Source organism: Podarcis raffonei, chromosome 12 (assembly GCF_027172205.1).
Source record: "Podarcis raffonei isolate rPodRaf1 chromosome 12, rPodRaf1.pri, whole genome shotgun sequence".
Lineage (NCBI taxonomy): Eukaryota > Metazoa > Chordata > Lepidosauria > Squamata > Lacertidae > Podarcis > Podarcis raffonei.
Genome location: NC_070613.1, coordinates 14,016,335 through 14,032,446, shown reverse-complemented (window position 1 = coordinate 14,032,446; position 16,112 = coordinate 14,016,335). Strand labels below are relative to the sequence as shown.

Here is a 16,112-nt window from a genome sequence, read left to right as displayed (position 1 = left end):
TAAACATGTTTATCATCCTTTGTTTCTTAAAACTACTGTGCCTGAAGAACAGTTCACGCAGTCTGCTGACATTTGCACACAGCAGCAATCGCCTAACATGCTGCATCTGTACATTGTACTGTAACCTTCACTGCAGAGTAGATATGAAGCATTCTCTAGTTTCGTTGTTGGAGGCAGTGTGCCTCTGAATACCAGTTACTGAGAGTCCCAAGTGGAGAGACTGTTCTTGTGGGATTCCTATAGATTAGATGAGCTTTCGTTCTGCTCCTCCAGGCTATCTACCTCCACTGTATTTATACCAGAAAAAGCTGGGTTAAAACAGCATGCGGCATGACTTCAGAGTTTGTGAAAGGTCATATCCTTACTATTGAGGGGATAATAACTTTCAAGAAAACAGAAATAAACCTGCTTATGTATGTCAGCTGCTTCCCCAACATGGCAACTGAATATTGACAGTATTATGAGCCAGTGTGGTGTAGTGGTTAAAAGTGGTAGTCTTGTAATCTGGTGAACCGGATTCGCGTCTCCGCTCCTCCACATGCAGCTGTGGGTGACCTTGGGCTAGTCACACTTCTCTGAAGTCTCTCAGCCTCACTCACCTCACAGAGTGTTTGTTGTGGGGGAGGAAGGGAAAGGAGATTGTTAGCCGTTTTGAGACTCCTTAGAGTAGTGATAAAGCGGATATCAAATCCAAACTCTTCTTCTTCTTCACAGTGGCACAACGTTAGGACAGTCTCCGTTGGGACAGATTCAATTAACAATTCGGCACAGCTCACAAAGAAACAAACTTATGGTTGTGGTTCACACATGTAGGTGAGTATTATATTGCTTCTTTCTGTATCTTGCAGCAAAACTACTATTATTGGTTCATTTTAATCCAATTATATATTGCTCCACTCCTGATAACAAAGCAGTTCACCTTTACAATACACAGTAGAACAACAACAGCAAAGAACCCAACAACAGAATATAACCATAAAAGCCATCTAACCATTCCCACAAACTGTCCTGTGGCTCAGCAAAACTCTCAGCCTATCTGTCCCAGGTGAAGGGTTATGTCTGCAAAAGCCAATGAGACTAATAGTTGAAGACCGATGGACCTCTAGAGGCAAAGAGGTCAACACAACCAGGAAACCTTTTGAATAGGCCACAGTTCCTTGGGTATCACGGGACGGCGGTATCCTAAGAAGGGCTCCCTCCAGTTGTACAAACTGGGAAAAGCATTCTGTCATGTATCTGTATAGAGCTTTGTTTGTTGATGGCAACACTTTGAATTGGGCTTGGAAGCAAACAGCCACTGCAGGTCATGGAGAATAGGAGTAATATGGCTTTGAATTGGCACATCACTCTTAAGTCACTGAACACCGGCTTTCTCCACTAGCGGCAGCCTCCGAGCAAGCTGTACAGAAGCCCCACGTAGAGCACATTGTAGTAATCCAGACAAGAACTTACCAGGGCATGGATCACCAGGGTTGCATTCAAGTGTCCATTTGTTCAATATATAAGAGAGATTCCCCACCTTTAGTTGTTCATTTCATTTGTTTTGCTTTTTTTATAAACTTGTTTATTCAAGTTGGGTTTTTTATTGACCATTTAATGTACATTTTATTTTCTTTGAAACATTTTGTTAAATATACTGCAATAGAATAATAGCAATGCTCAGAGCAATATGTAACGGTAAGCAGCAACTGTCTACCATTGGCTTCTGTTATTGCAAGCCCCCTCCCTTCCAAGAGCACCACCTACCTTATTCAGAAGTGTCATTCGAGCCCTGCAGCTCATTCTGATAATCTATTCATTATATAATTTGCATGAGTACGTGTGGATTCCAGGCCACTTCCCTAGAAGGAGCACCGTAGCTGTCTGTGTTGTGAATACGTTGCAGAGGGGGCCATATCTTCCGGACAGATGATGTTCCAGATGTGCCCCCAGAACTACCATTTGCAAAGTCTTGGATAAGAGGACAGGGAAAAGATATTTCCCTGAGTCTCTGGAGACCTGATACCTGTCAGGGTTGGCAGCGCTAGTGTGGGTGGACAATTGTTCTAAGTCCAGCATCAGATTGTATCAGCCCAAAGCACAAGATAGTATTATCCCAAATAAGTTTTGAGGCTTATTACCGAGCCACTGAAACGATCTAGATTTCGTTTGTGACAGTTGAAACGTTAAGAAACCACGTTTAATAAAAAATGAGATATTGGAAACATTTTAAAGTGCTTTCCCTAGAGAAATTATGGGCAGTTGCACAATTGCCACTAGGATATTACAGTGTTTTGCTAGAATTTGGATTTAATTGGCAGAAGACTAGCATCTTTAATATTACTGCTATAGGGTAAAATTCTATGCTCATGCATTTGGCTGGGGCGAGGGATGTCTAAAAGGAACTTGGGTAAGAAATGGGGAGTTGGTGGTTCATTATCTCCACCATATTCCTAATTTATCCCTGAATAACACTGACCCAAGAAGAAGCTACATTCCTAATAACACACATGAGAAGGTGGTGATGAGTGGCAAGGAGTTTCACTCCTCTGTCATTTTCATGTGGCTTGACAGCCCATCACCTCTCCATTAGTGCTGTTTCCGGAGCTCTTATTTCTCTCAGTTGACTCATATCGAAAGCTACTTGCAACCAGAATCCTCTTTCTGGGAGGCAGGAGAGTGATTGTGTATACAGTAGGCAGTATGTTAGGAGAGAAGAGATTAAGAATCAGCACATACAGAAGACAGTCAGTCTGAGAGGATCAATACAGAGGCAGTTGGCGTGAATACTGAGACAGTGTACTTAATATTTTTTTGGTCCTCTGTTCTAATGTGGTTATTTTGTGTTTCTTTGATAGAAATCTAATTGCCTTTTCAGAAGAAGGATCTGACCCCTATGTCCGAATGTATTTATTGCCTGACAAGAGGAGATCAGGAAGAAGAAAAACAAGCGTTTCAAAGAAGAATTTAAATCCAGTGTTTGATCAGGCGTATGTTGCAGTTTCTCATTTGTTGTTTTTACAACATGGAGTTGACACAATCTTCCTTTGCTTGCAGTGAAATAGAAGGAATCAGTATACAGTAAACTGTTTAGGAGTAAACAGATTTCCCAAGTTTCTGTTTCTTTAACACTTATTTTAAAACAGGGAACATGGTTTAGTACAATGTCTGTTTTAAAAGATGATTGGTTTCAGTAGCCTGGTATGCTTAGAAAGTAGAGATGGACAGAAAGCAAATAGTTTTGCAGAGGGAAGTGCTCACCATGAGGTGAGAGGGAATTTATGTCCGTGAATATTTTTCCATGCAAGTTCAGTTGGAATCTCTCAAAGGCTGCTTTCAGAATTTCAGGGATTTCCCTCCTGCAGACCTGTTGAGCAGTTTAGAAATACAATTTAATAAAAATGTAAACAGAGATTCTAAACCTGCTGGGTATCCTGTATCCGATGCCTTATTGTGTTCCATTTCATAAGCTCACTTTAAGATTGTTTTCTCTGAAAGATTGTTTCCCTTTTCAGCTTTGATTTCAGTGTTTCATTACCTGAAGTACAGAGAAGGACGTTAGATGTAGCAGTGAAGAACAGTGGAGGTTTCTTATCCAAAGACAAAGGATTGCTCGGTAAGGTAAGTTACAGATATAAAGAAAAAATACCATGGAATGCCGGTGCAGGTAAGTGTGAGTTAAAATGTTCTTCCTTTCTCAAAATACTACAGCCTAGAAACATCAGTGAAGCTGAATGCTGGAAGATGCAAAATGAAGTACTTTGTTTTGATTGTTTTGACTGAAGATTCAAGTCAAAGGAATTATATAGCACATAGTTAAACAATGGAATTCTCTACCACAATATGCAATGAGGGCTTTAAAAGGGGATGAGACACATTCTTGGAGGATGTGCTCATATCCTCCTTGTGGGCTCCCCATAAACATCTAGCTGACCACTGCGACTACAGACTGCTGGACTAAACGAGTCTTTGGTCTGATCCAACAGAACTGTTCCTACTTCCTTATGCAATGGTTAGTGGCTTCTCTTGTAGGGAGAATGGTGATTAAACACAGAGGTTGTGGAGAATGAGAGAGACAGTCTTAAGAGAACAGAGGGGCTTTTATCATCACATCATAGGAATGTAGGAAGCTGCCTTTTAGTGAGTCAGACCACTGGTCCATCTAGCCCAGTATTGTCTGTGCTGACTGGCAACAGTTCTCCAGGATTTCAAACCAGCATCTCTCCCATTCCTACCTGGAGATGCTGGGAATTTAGCGCAGGGCCTTTTCCATGCAGCAACTTAGGAGCCACAAGTAGTCAACCCACTCCCTGCAATGTTGTGCAGTGCAGCAGATCTGGACCACCTGAGGAAATCTGAAGCAGCTGGGCCTTCCAAAAAGTCACCGGCCATTACAGAAATGGCAGGAGGGCAGCCTTGCACCTCGGCCTTGGCTCTTGACTCTCACCCCAGAAACTGCACCGCTAGAAATAGACAATGTGACTTTGCATGAGAGGAGAGTTAGCTACCTGCCTTTTGTCTGAGCAGAGTTGCTGCTTGCTGTAGCCTCAGGACCTGAGCCATGGGCCCCAGGCTGGTGAGCTTGCCAGTACCCTTGCAAGGCCCCCAATAAATACCCAGTCCTTGTGATGATGCAGCCAGAATGTATCTCTTTGACCTTTGACCATCTTGGTTTATTAAAGCTTGCCAGAGTGAAGGGAAGGCATGAAGCAGGAGTTGGTAATGCAGGTGAGCTGTGCATAAGCAAGCTGCCAGCTAGCTCTGCGGAGGCTCTTTTTATTAGCATAATATGCAAACCCAGGCAGATACATTTTGGACTGTGACCTTTACACATCTTCCAATCCCGAGATCGAGGGGTGGTACAAAGTTATTTTGGCACCTGTTTCCACCGCATCATTTCCCCCTTGAACAATGTATGATGAAGGAGACAAAGGTCGCAGACAGTGCACAGCAGACCACTAAGAGAGCGAAGGTTAGATAGAAGGCATGATGTTCAGGCAGCTGTGGCTTTGTCTGCGGGTGGGAGTGTGCTCCGCACCTGAAGGTCACGTGTTCAGACAGCGGAGGCCTGTCTGCAGGAGGAAGTGTGCTCCACACGCGGCGGTCATTCCTTCACCAGAGGGATATCCCCAAGCGGGTTCAGGGTGTGGTCAATGCATCTTCATGGTCCCAGCTGTCCTGAAAGAGGTGGCGAGTTGATCACTCCTGAAAAAGCCCACCCTGTACACTTTCACTGATTGCAACTTCCAACTGGCTGAAAACTCCCCTTTTTAGGCAAGGTGATTCAGGCTTGTGGCGCAACAAATGCAAGTACTGATGCAGATTCAGCACATGGGAATTCTATATCATACTTGCGCCGCAAAATGTGTTGCTGAATGCTGTCACAATGAGACTCGAGCCTTTAAAGTTTGAGAGAGGGCATCAGCAAAAGTTCTGCTTAAGCAGCTGTAGGGCACTTACAATTAAACAAAACTAAGTGTTAAATCACTCCCGCAAGATATTAGCATGCCCAGATTTCTCGGAACTTAATTAGCTGTTTCTTTTCTTTCACAGGTATTGATACCACTGGCTTCTGAAGAACTTTCCAAGAGTTGCACCCAGTGGTAAGTACACTCTTTCCATCGTATTTACTGGCACTCTTTCCATCTTATTTATTCTTGGTGCCTCCAATAAGACTGCTTTTCTTTTTCTTCCCCTTCTAGGTATGACCTGACAGAAGATGGTACAAGGCCGCATATTGCACCTTAGGCAGTTTGGGATGCCAGAAGCTCCTGTTCATATACTTTTGCCATCCTTTATATATTTTATCAACATTGTTCACACAGATGTATTAATATTTTTTATAACTCTTAGTTATTAGGCTCAACCAACACTTCCCAACAGTTTTATAATACTTGGACATTATATGTAGGCTTAAGTCCGTTTGTTAGCCTTTTTTCCTTCATTTGTTACAGCTACTTTAATGTGCAATAGGGTTTGTAGAGTAACCATGTTTCAATGGAACCTTTTATGGCATTTGTAACCTTGAGAAAAGTGAGATTTTATCTGGTTTTCCTATCTTGTTTCATATCTCACCAAGGTGTCTGCCATGTAAATAGATGCTATTTTTTTAAAGAGAGTTTACCCCAATGATTTGAAGACAAAAGGAAAATGTAAACACAAATGAGATCTTTTTCTTTTAAACACACGCTAAAAGTTTAAGGCAAAATGTTTAGGGAACGGTTTTCGCAGCAAAATTGTCTTAACCCTAATATGACTGATTTCTTTAAAAAGAAAAGAAAAAGTACAGAAGGAATTAATTGAACAGTTAGCCCATATATTTCTGGCGTTAAAGCCTTGCAAAATGGGAGAGTACAAAATATTAACTTTTAATATTTATATAGAAAGGTATTCTTGGAATTGCAGATAATTCATATAATTCTAAAATTCATCCAGATGTTATAAAGAAAAGTATATATAATTACTGTACAAAAAAAATACTGTATGAAAATAAGATGATCATGGTGTTGAAATAATAGTATATTCATCTAGTCTCTTAAGATGCAAAAGTGAAGACTTGAGTAGTACAGTGTTTTGTAATGCACTTTTGCAGTCATTCCTTCCTGTTTAGAATTTATTTGCCCCACCTGAAATACCAGAAAATTGCCTATGCAACAGTATGGTTAAGATGTACTGCAGATTAAGAATTGATAACCATCCTAATGATTCAGAATATGTGGTGGAATCTCATTGATTGTTTTACATATGAAGCTTCTTTAACTGGGTCTCTAGGACGTTTATCAGTGGTATCATAAAATGCCTGCAGGTCTCTTAAATTGGAACTCATATTATAGAAAGCTCAATATCTAGATTTCTGGTTAGCTTTTTCCAGTTGCTTCAATGCTTGGAGCAGTTCCTTCTCTTTTGGGTCTGATCTATGTGAAACACTCAGATTCCATTCAAAACACCACTGCATTCTGCTGCAAGGACTAGTTCATACACCACCAGTTAAGGAATTTGTCACTAGAGATTGAGTAGACTGTGTGTTCCACAAATTCTGCAAAATCAGCCATGAATCTGGAATGTGTGGATCAGAATGATGTTAATGCAGTAAAAATGAGCCATTTAAAATCAAATGTATGTTCTAATCAGTGCAGCTTTTTCATTTGATTTTTACAGGCCCAGGAAATGCAAGAGTGGTTTGCAACAAATGGACTTGATAAATGTTTTGAGTGTGAACGTTTTGCTTCATTTTATTCATTGTTACTTTCAGAACAGAATCAATGGGGCATTGATTATATCTATTGCTTCCTTTTTTTGGAAAGCTTTCTCAGATGGTTTTTAACAAAAGTGTCTATTTTTGTGGTTTAACCCAAGAAACAGTACACTTCCTCTGCAGACAGTAGCCTCACAATCTTGGGTAAATATGCAATTGCTTTTTAAAAACAAAATAACAATTTATCATTAGTTGATTCTCTTGGGGTAGCTTCTGACTACAAAATAATGTTTATGGGTAAATAAACTCCTGGAATACTAGCTTTATAATTAAACTTACATAACCTTAATTCTCGCTTAGACAATTGGATTAATCCAACGGTAACGCCTCCTGCACAAGAACCATTCAGTTGAGCTTGCACAGAAGAGATTCCCATGTGCCCTTCAAGTATACTAAGAATACCGAAGTGCCTGTCATATAGATGTAGCAGACTGTTCATACCAAGTTTAAAAAAGAAATTCATTTTCATTTGTCGGCGTGACACCTTTGTACATACCCATTGGCATCCCATATGTAACATCAAGTTGTATTGTGTCATCTTTGCTAGGCAGACTTGTGCAGCATCATTCAGATAATTTGGCACATGTACATGAGCTCTGAGAGAGAGGCTCACCATAAACATAGCTTAGATTAAGGTGGTTCCTTACTTCCTTTTAAGCATCTTCACTATACAACCACCGTTAGACAGCTCAAACAAGGGAGAACATATAATAGGAAGAAGAAAAGCCATAAGCTGTAGTTACCACGAGCCCTTATGAGAAATATGAAGACAAGGGAAATGTGACTCAAAGTTAAGTCTTATTGAAGAAAACTACTAACCCATATACCCTAGTATTCTCTCCTGGCTAAAATTGGTATTAGTAAGTAAGAGCATTGTACAGTGGCATTAGTTATGCTGAAATTCCCAAATGATGAGATTCTTGGGAGAGGAGGCCAAAATGCCAACATGTGGGCATGTAACAATTGTAGAACAAATAGGTTTCTTGCTGTGGTCAAAATTTGGCAGGAGGGTCCTACATAATTCTTTTGAGTATCTGAGTACCAGGTATGGTAACCTCTATTTCATGTATCTGCAATACCTTGGCATTAAGAGTGGGATATTGGTGGGAATGCATTGAGGTAATGCAGGCTACTAGGGAACAGTGTGAAATACTTCCAGTCTATTATTAAAAGTAAAAGCCGTCATCTTCTCTCTTCATCCCCTGGTATATATCAGTGTTCTTTCCCTACATCCCAAGGTATCCTGCATGAGGAAATAACAAATAGTGAGAGTTATGCCAAATGTGTGCAAAAAGGGATTTGTAACCATGTGAGAAGTCATCAAGGTGGCCCTCAGGTGGAGAGGAGCTCGCTCTCAAAAATCTGGACCAAAATCCTGGCTAATTACAAAGAAATGCTCTTTTCTACCTTTGGAAATCAGAAGCTGCATGCATGAATCTATTCTGTCCACAACTTGGTGGTGGTAAGATGAGGAAGAATGACGTTTCCATTAGCAAATCAAAGACTGAATGTCATCAGACTAGCTTTCCGCATTCTTTATTTTTTTAATTCTGTGCCTTAAAGGAAAGCTTAAATACTTTGTTTCAACCCAAGCTTTGTTCTCTGTATCTACCAGTTTTTGTTGCGTGCTATTGAAACTGTTCAGTGCTCTATGTTGCTGGAGAGGAAAACAGCACTTTGCATTTAGAGCTATTATAATCCAAGCACCAAGTCACTATATTACGTGGGTTTTGGATTAAATTATTTGAACCTTCTCTATATCAGGCTTGCAGCAACTGCTGAAGGGAGGAGAAGACAGGGTGATCAGTTTAGTACAGATTGCCTTTTTCGCTCATGTAATTTTGCAATTGCATGTATTTATTCAATAAATGATTCATATGGGAGTTATTGGTGGCTCTTTTTTTCCTTTCATTCCAAGAAAGTCTTAAATATTTATTTACCCGACATAACAGGCAGTCATTAGTGCATCAGTGATTTACTGCATTATCAGAAGACATGTATTCTGTGTATGTATGTTGACTACTGAAATCAATAGGAACTTCCTGCGGTACAGGGAAGAGGTCATTGATAAGCCCTAAGCTTATGCCGTTGATGAAACTTGAGAAAAAGCAGATAGTTCCTTCCAAGACTTCTTTTGGTTGGATATCTACATTGATATAGCCTCTGTAATTGGTTTCCTGCAGAAGCAACATTTTTCAGAACTCACTTACATTGTGTTACAATCTTGAAGATAAGAGGGAGGGATGAAGGTATTTCAGAGAAGGTAGATGGAGCAAATAAGGCATATTTTAAAAATGGTTTTCAGTTCAGAAGAGACACTTCTTGTTCAGTTGCCCAGTGCTAGGAAAACTCTCATAATACTGGGTCAGGTCTGCTTTTCTTTTACTTCCATCAACATTTCAGCCGTGTTAGAAATGCCTATGTGCATTGTCTTACAACAGCTGATTTTGTATTTTCTTGCATTACTTAATTCTGCTTTTTAACCTATAAGCAAAGGCAGCTGTGGTAGCCCATAAGAAATTCAGAAATGCATACTTGGGCAATACTATTATTAGGCCAACCACAAATATCATAAACTGGTGAGCAAGGTACTCACTTCTACAAAGGCACAAAGGCTGGGAGGGGAGGCTGATTTCTGCAGCGGCATCTCAGTCCCCACCACACCTTATGTCACATATGATGGCAGGTGTGAGTGGTTTCTGAAAGGCAGCCTCGTAGGCCCAGTAAGCCAAGTTTGGCCAACAGGCTGGGGGTTCCCTCTGATTTTAAAGGTATGATGTCCATTTAGTCACAGTCTTCTGTTGGGATAAAGAAACACAATTGATTCCCCCATTTTAAAAAAACATCTAAATCCAGCTGTTACCTGGGTTCGTCTCCATCACTGGGTTCCTTGGTAGATGGAAAACAGAAATAAACTAGTTTTTAAATTAAGGATGCTGAGATTAACCTTAGTTGCTGTCCTAGGTGAAAAAGAAATCACCGAAAGCTAAATAAGGTAATTTAAGATAAGTGGTACATTTTTAAGCTATAAGGAGACAAAAAAGTGAGCTCTTGGCAACAGTTCTGATGCAGTCTCAAATAGTGTGCTTTTTCAATCATGCACACAACTCATAAATAGCACTAGATGGTGCTATAGATTCTGATGAATAAGTGCTCTTCCCAGTCAGTTCAGCCTATTCATGGACAAAAGCTAAAAGCTTTAGTTGTACCAGGGTTTTTTTCCTGGTATATCGTAATTTGAGGAATGTACTATATGTACTATGAATGTGCCCTTTGCTATGGGCTTGCTGAGGAAATCTTGTAAACATTGCTGGCTGTTGGTTTTTAAAATCTTTCTTTTTATGGTACCACTCTCTTGATTTATGTCTGGTTTTGTACCCCACCCTGGGATTAAGTGGGATGATGGGCTGGTTAAAAATATTCTGTAGAAATGCAGAAAACATCAAAATTACAAAGTGAACTTCTGCAGCCAAAGAGGAAAATAATATTGAAATTGTACAGCTTGCTCCTTGAATGGGAACTGAAAGATGGGGTAATAAAAGAACCAATGATAAAATGGTCACAAGAGCTGGGCCAGACAATTCATTTAGACAGAGGGGAAAGATTATGGAAAACTGATATAAATTTTACAGCGTGCTATTCGATTAAGGAAAATATAATGAAGACCTTTTACTGCTGGTACCTCACCCCAGTGAAACTATAAAAAATGTATAAAAAATCAAATCTCTGTTGGAGATGCAAAACAGAGGTGGAGACGATGTATCATATGTGGTGGGGGTGCAAAGTGGTGAAACAATTCTGGATTATGATACATGAAGAGCTTAAAAGGATATTTAGGAGTTCAATCTTTAAAAAACCAGAGGCATTTTTGCTGGGTTTGGTATCGAGTGACATTCCTAAGGATAAAAGGAATGTATTCCTTTACGCAACCGCGGCAGCCAAAATCGTAGTGGCAAAAAATTGGAAAACTGGTAAAATACCAGAATTATTAGAATGGAGAATCAAATTTCTTGAATTCGCAGAGATGGCAAAATTAACAGCATCAATTAGAGGCTAATAAAAAAATAGAGTGGGAATGCGTTAAGGAATACATGAAAAATGTCGGTGCTGGAGCTTAAAAATTAATATGCAAAAGTATAAAAGGTGCAAGGAGATAGGATAATAATATATTAAGGATGGAATAACAAATAAAGTGAATAATGCAACAATAACAAAAATAATAGTAAAGAATATCAAACATGGATGGAGGTAAGTACTGGGCTGTGGGGGAGGGAGGTGAAGGGATTAATTGGAACTGTTAAAGATTGGTATAGGATTTAAGAGATTTAAATTTTCATAAAGATTCTATAAGGAAAGCAGAAATCAGCAAGAAATATCAAGTAAAGGTATCGGAGAGGAGATCAGTGTAAATGAAAACATGAGACTTATTTTTTTGTTACATATGATTTTATTTTGGAGCTGTCTGTTTATTTTGGAGTTGTTTGTTGTAAAGAATGTATATCACGTGAATAAAATAATAAAGGATGAAACTGAAAAAAAGAAAGAAAAAGAAAATGTTATTAGCCTAAAGAGCTGTAAGTTAATACATAATGAAAAAAACAAAAAAGGCAGAATTATTTAGAATTGGATAAGAAGATGGCGTATATAATGTTTGTTCACTTATCAATGTAAATTATGCTTGTGCATTTAGACCTCTACACTCCTTCAAGGTGTATAGCCCTACAAATCCACATTGACAGTTCCAACCCCCCCCCAAAAAAGTAATAGTAATTACAGTAATAGTGTGTTAACCATTGTTTTTGTGAGAGCTTTTTAAAAAGCAGATTATGAGACAGGGCATTTGGATGATGGAAATCAGACTTCAAACCCTAAGGAACAGCTAGGTTTCCTAGAATAATGTAAGAAGGTTTCCTGTGCTGGGAAATTGCAGTACCCTGCAGCAGAAGTAGAATCACAAGATAAGATACGCATAAGAAATAGAATCTAGTCCTCTGGAAAGTCCCTTGAACTTCTGGCCTGGCCATATTAACATTTGCGGCAGAGTGCATGACAGATGCCCCATTTGCCTAAGTGAGAGGAAGGCACACTACTATAGGATTTAGGAGAATTTTACGAGTGATCTTACAATTTAATAAAAATTATTGATGTAATACAGCAAGTGAAATGAAAAATAGAAATGGAAGGAAACATTAAACGTCAATTGTAAAGAAATCCAAGTGTAGCAAAGTGTATATAAAATAAGCTTTACTGCAATATAAATAGCTGTTCCAGAATTGTCTCCTCACCACTCAAGTGTGTACTATATAAAAGAAAACACACTCTCATGTCAAAATAACTGTTTTCTGAAGGGGCATAGATGGTATATAGTCAAATAGATTCACCAGCTATCATATGATGTCACATTCTGGGAATATTACTTTTGTTACTGCTGATAGCAGTGAATAATACACAAAATTACAATGGCTTGCCTGAGGCATTCTAGACTCCTTGACAGTTAAGAGGGATCTCTTCAAGGGGGGTGGGGGACAAGATTGTCTGATGAAGGGACAGCATGGAAGCAAGCTTGCATTTGCTGTTGCTCAGCAACCTTGTATTGAAAGGCCCCCTTTCCCAGATTGCTTTAACAAGATTTGACGGGAGAAGGATAGTTAAGTATATGATTAATAAAAAAGGTATAGATTATTCTGAACTGATGTGCAGACACGTCAAAATGGAATTGTACAATTTAGGTACTGTTGAAGGATGACACCCTGCAAAAAATTGACAACTGGCTCATTATTACCTGCACAAAGCAATTCTTACATCCCTTTTTTGTTTTCTGCTGTATCACTTAAGATCTGATCTTTGTTATTCAGCCTGCTATGATTTCTGTGTCAAGATCTAGTTGCAGGGACATGTTGAAATAAAAACCTGAATTTAATAAGCTATGTTAAATTGTAGGGAGAGTTGTATTTCAGTGAGTTTACCTGATGGGTACCTTTCAGAGTTGGAAACACTGATAAATTACTGCAATTTGCACCCTGGCACTGCTCGCAAATGGAAGCGCCAGCCAATTAATTAGGCATATATCCCTGCTTTACAAAGGCTGCTCTTATTTAAACTGCCTCCACACTGTTGCTGTAGGGCTGTTAAAGCTGAGCTGTAAACAGCAGTCAGAGGGGAGCAGGGAACCAGTTGTTGTGCCAAGGAATTGGAGTCAAGGAATTGAGCCAGAGAACTGAAGAACATGCCAAGGCCAGAAATATATCCGGCAACAACTCAGCCCAAAGTCTGAGAATATGTCACTGTCCAGACTCCAGGACGGTACCACAGTCTGCAGTTGTGGGAGCTGCACATGCACAGAGTGTTGTGGGTTCCTGGTTCCAGTTCTAGCAGCTACAGTTTTCTTTGAGTAACTCAGATTATTTTTAACTTTACTTCACTTTCTATTCCCGTCCCTGCACAATACACTTTAATAAAAGCTGCTTTCTCATATATTTGTTTTATAAAACTCTTTTCCATATAAGTGCCTAGCCCCATATAAATGTCTAAAAATTTAATAAACCCTGAAGCTAAACTTCATTACAATGTATTTTGGGAAAAAAAGTCATCTTTGTCAACTTCTGGTTTGTACTCTGCATATACTCTGGGGCTAGTCTACACCATACCGGCCTCCCCATTTAAATTTAGGTGGCATCATTACAGCTGGAAGCAGAAAGGTTCTCTGTCAGGTAGCACTTTTAAATGACAAATTAGGAATCCTAACATTTATATAATAAACAAAAAATGTGCATATAAAATTAGAAAAGGAAATGAAGTTTCTGCTGCTTTCTCTGTGAGGTAGTATGCTACATACCATATAAACAATTTCAATAAATTCAAAATGCTATTCTATTTCTTAACAGCATCTTGGCAGTCAAAAACAAGTCCCCTTTTGCAACTGCTCCTCAATCCATAGTTCCACCTGAGGTGGCAGAGCAGCCTGCCAATTTCTGATACTTTTAACTGGCTCTTAATTGTAACATGTAAGGTCTGGGGAACGAATGCAGCTCTCCAGACCCCTCTCTTAGTCCCACGCCACAACCCCCATTGGCCCTGCCCAACTGGAATATGAACTCTGATAATGCTTCTTACTTGCTGTGATGGAGGTTAGAGTGATGTACAGCAGAAAAAGTACAATTTGCTTTACTTGCCTCACCCACTTTTGCCAGGCTCATCATTGCCGGCCCTCAGAAAGCCACTCAGGTTAAGTACTTAATTCGTTCCGGAGGTCCGTTCTTAACCTGAAACTGTTCTTAACCTGAGGTACCACTTTAGCTAATGGGGTCTCCCGCTGACACTGCGCTGCCGGAGCACGATTTCTGTTCTCATCCTGAAGCAAAGTTCTTAACCCGAGGTAATATTTCTGGGTTAGCGGAGTCTGTAACCTGAAGCGTATGTAACCCGAGGTACCACTGTATTAAGAAGGTTTGGGCTGCAAGGCTGAATAATGCCTTGCAGTGCAACCCTCAATATATGTACTCATTATTTAGCACACTTGATGTATTTATTCATAGAACTAGTGCCCTGTAGTGGTTAAGAGTTTAGGACTAGGACCTGAGAGACCAGGGTTCAAATCGCCTCAGCTATGAAGCACTGGGCCAGTTGCTGCTTCTCAGCCTAACCTACCTCACGGGGTTGTTGGGTAAGTGAGGCCAAGAACCATGTGCACCACCTTGATTGCCTTTGAGGTCAGATATAAAGGCAATAAATACTCAGAAGGCCCAAGGCCTCAAACTCTGCACCTGTTAACGGGGAGAATGCCCCCGACTGAACACAGTGGGACTTCTTCCCAAATAAAACCTACATAGAACTGAACTATTAATGATGAGTGGGAATACTTTGGGGAAATGTTTTAAGAGGTATAAACAGTCAAATAAAACTTCCAAGTGGGGACTGACTTTTGGGCAGCAGTAAACAACAACTTAGAAATGGAGGCAGTGAGAAATTTTACTTTCTTGGGTTCCATGATCACTGCAGATGGTGACAGCAGCCACAAAATTAAAAAACGCCTGCTTCTTGGGAGAAAAGCAATGACAAACCTAGACAGCAGCTTAAAAAGCAGAGACATCACCTTGCTGACAAAGGTCTGTCTAGTTAAAGCTATGGTTTTCCCAGTAGTGATGTATGGAAGTGAGAGCTGGACCATAAAGAAGGCTGATCGCCAAAGAATTGATGCTTTTGAATTGTGGTGCTGGAGGAGACTCTTGAGCGTCCCATGGACTGCAAGAAGACCAAACCTCTCCATTCTTAAGGAAATCAGCCCTGAGTGCTCACTGGAAGGACAGATCCTGAAGCTGAGGCTCCAATACTTTGGCCACCTCATGAGAAGAGAAGACTCCCTGGAAAAGACCCTGATGTTGGGAAAGATGGAGGTCACAAGGAGAAGGGGACGACAGAGGACGAGATGGTTGGACAGTGTTCTCGAAGCTACCAGCAAGAGTTTGACCAAACTGCGGGAGGCAGTGGAAGACAGGAGTGCCTGGCGTGCTCTGGTCCATGGGGTCACGAAGAGTCGGACACGACTAAACAACAACACTGTGTTTAGGATTGCAGTACCTCACGTGACCGCCCGGACGTCTCGAGAGCCCCCCCCCCGCCCCCAATAAACACCAGACAGACGGGAGTTTTACCTCACGTCTTAATACATATTATTTCTGAAAAACCAACCAGCCACCTCAGCGAACGAACCCTTTAAGCGCGCACAATCCCACACCCTTTGCAATCGCCCTGAAGGCCTTGAAACGCAGCAGCGCCGCCACCGAGACAGGCGCTTCGGCCTCCGGGTCCCAACCGAAGGCTGACGGACAAGTGCGCACGCGCGCGGCGGCAGAGGAGACTACGGACCGGAAGAAGTCTC

At 40.5% G+C, this 16,112-nt stretch overlaps 1 protein-coding gene and 1 long non-coding RNA gene across 5 annotated transcripts in view; one reads left to right on the top strand and one right to left on the bottom strand.

Annotated features, from left to right (window-relative positions):
• The window catches only part of ESYT2 (extended synaptotagmin 2), a 71,735-nt gene extending 62,618 nt beyond the window's left edge, over window positions 1–9,117 (top strand). For all 4 annotated transcript variants that reach the window (XM_053409493.1, XM_053409494.1, XM_053409495.1 and 1 more), the window contains 5 exons: window positions 715–813; window positions 2,838–2,969; window positions 3,495–3,600; window positions 5,533–5,582; window positions 5,682–9,117. In XM_053409493.1, the coding sequence (XP_053265468.1) occupies window positions 715–813; window positions 2,838–2,969; window positions 3,495–3,600; window positions 5,533–5,582; window positions 5,682–5,727 (433 nt within the window). In that variant the 3' untranslated portion in view covers window positions 5,728–9,117. The remainder of the gene's footprint in view (window positions 1–714; window positions 814–2,837; window positions 2,970–3,494; window positions 3,601–5,532; window positions 5,583–5,681) is intronic.
• Window positions 7,183–16,077, bottom strand: LOC128423905 (uncharacterized). Its single transcript, XR_008332891.1, has 3 exons — window positions 15,886–16,077; window positions 9,831–10,032; window positions 7,183–8,477 (listed from the first exon to the last, which is right to left on the bottom strand). It is a non-coding gene; the product is annotated as an uncharacterized LOC128423905 (long non-coding RNA).
• Between the last annotated feature and the right edge of the window lie 35 nt (window positions 16,078–16,112).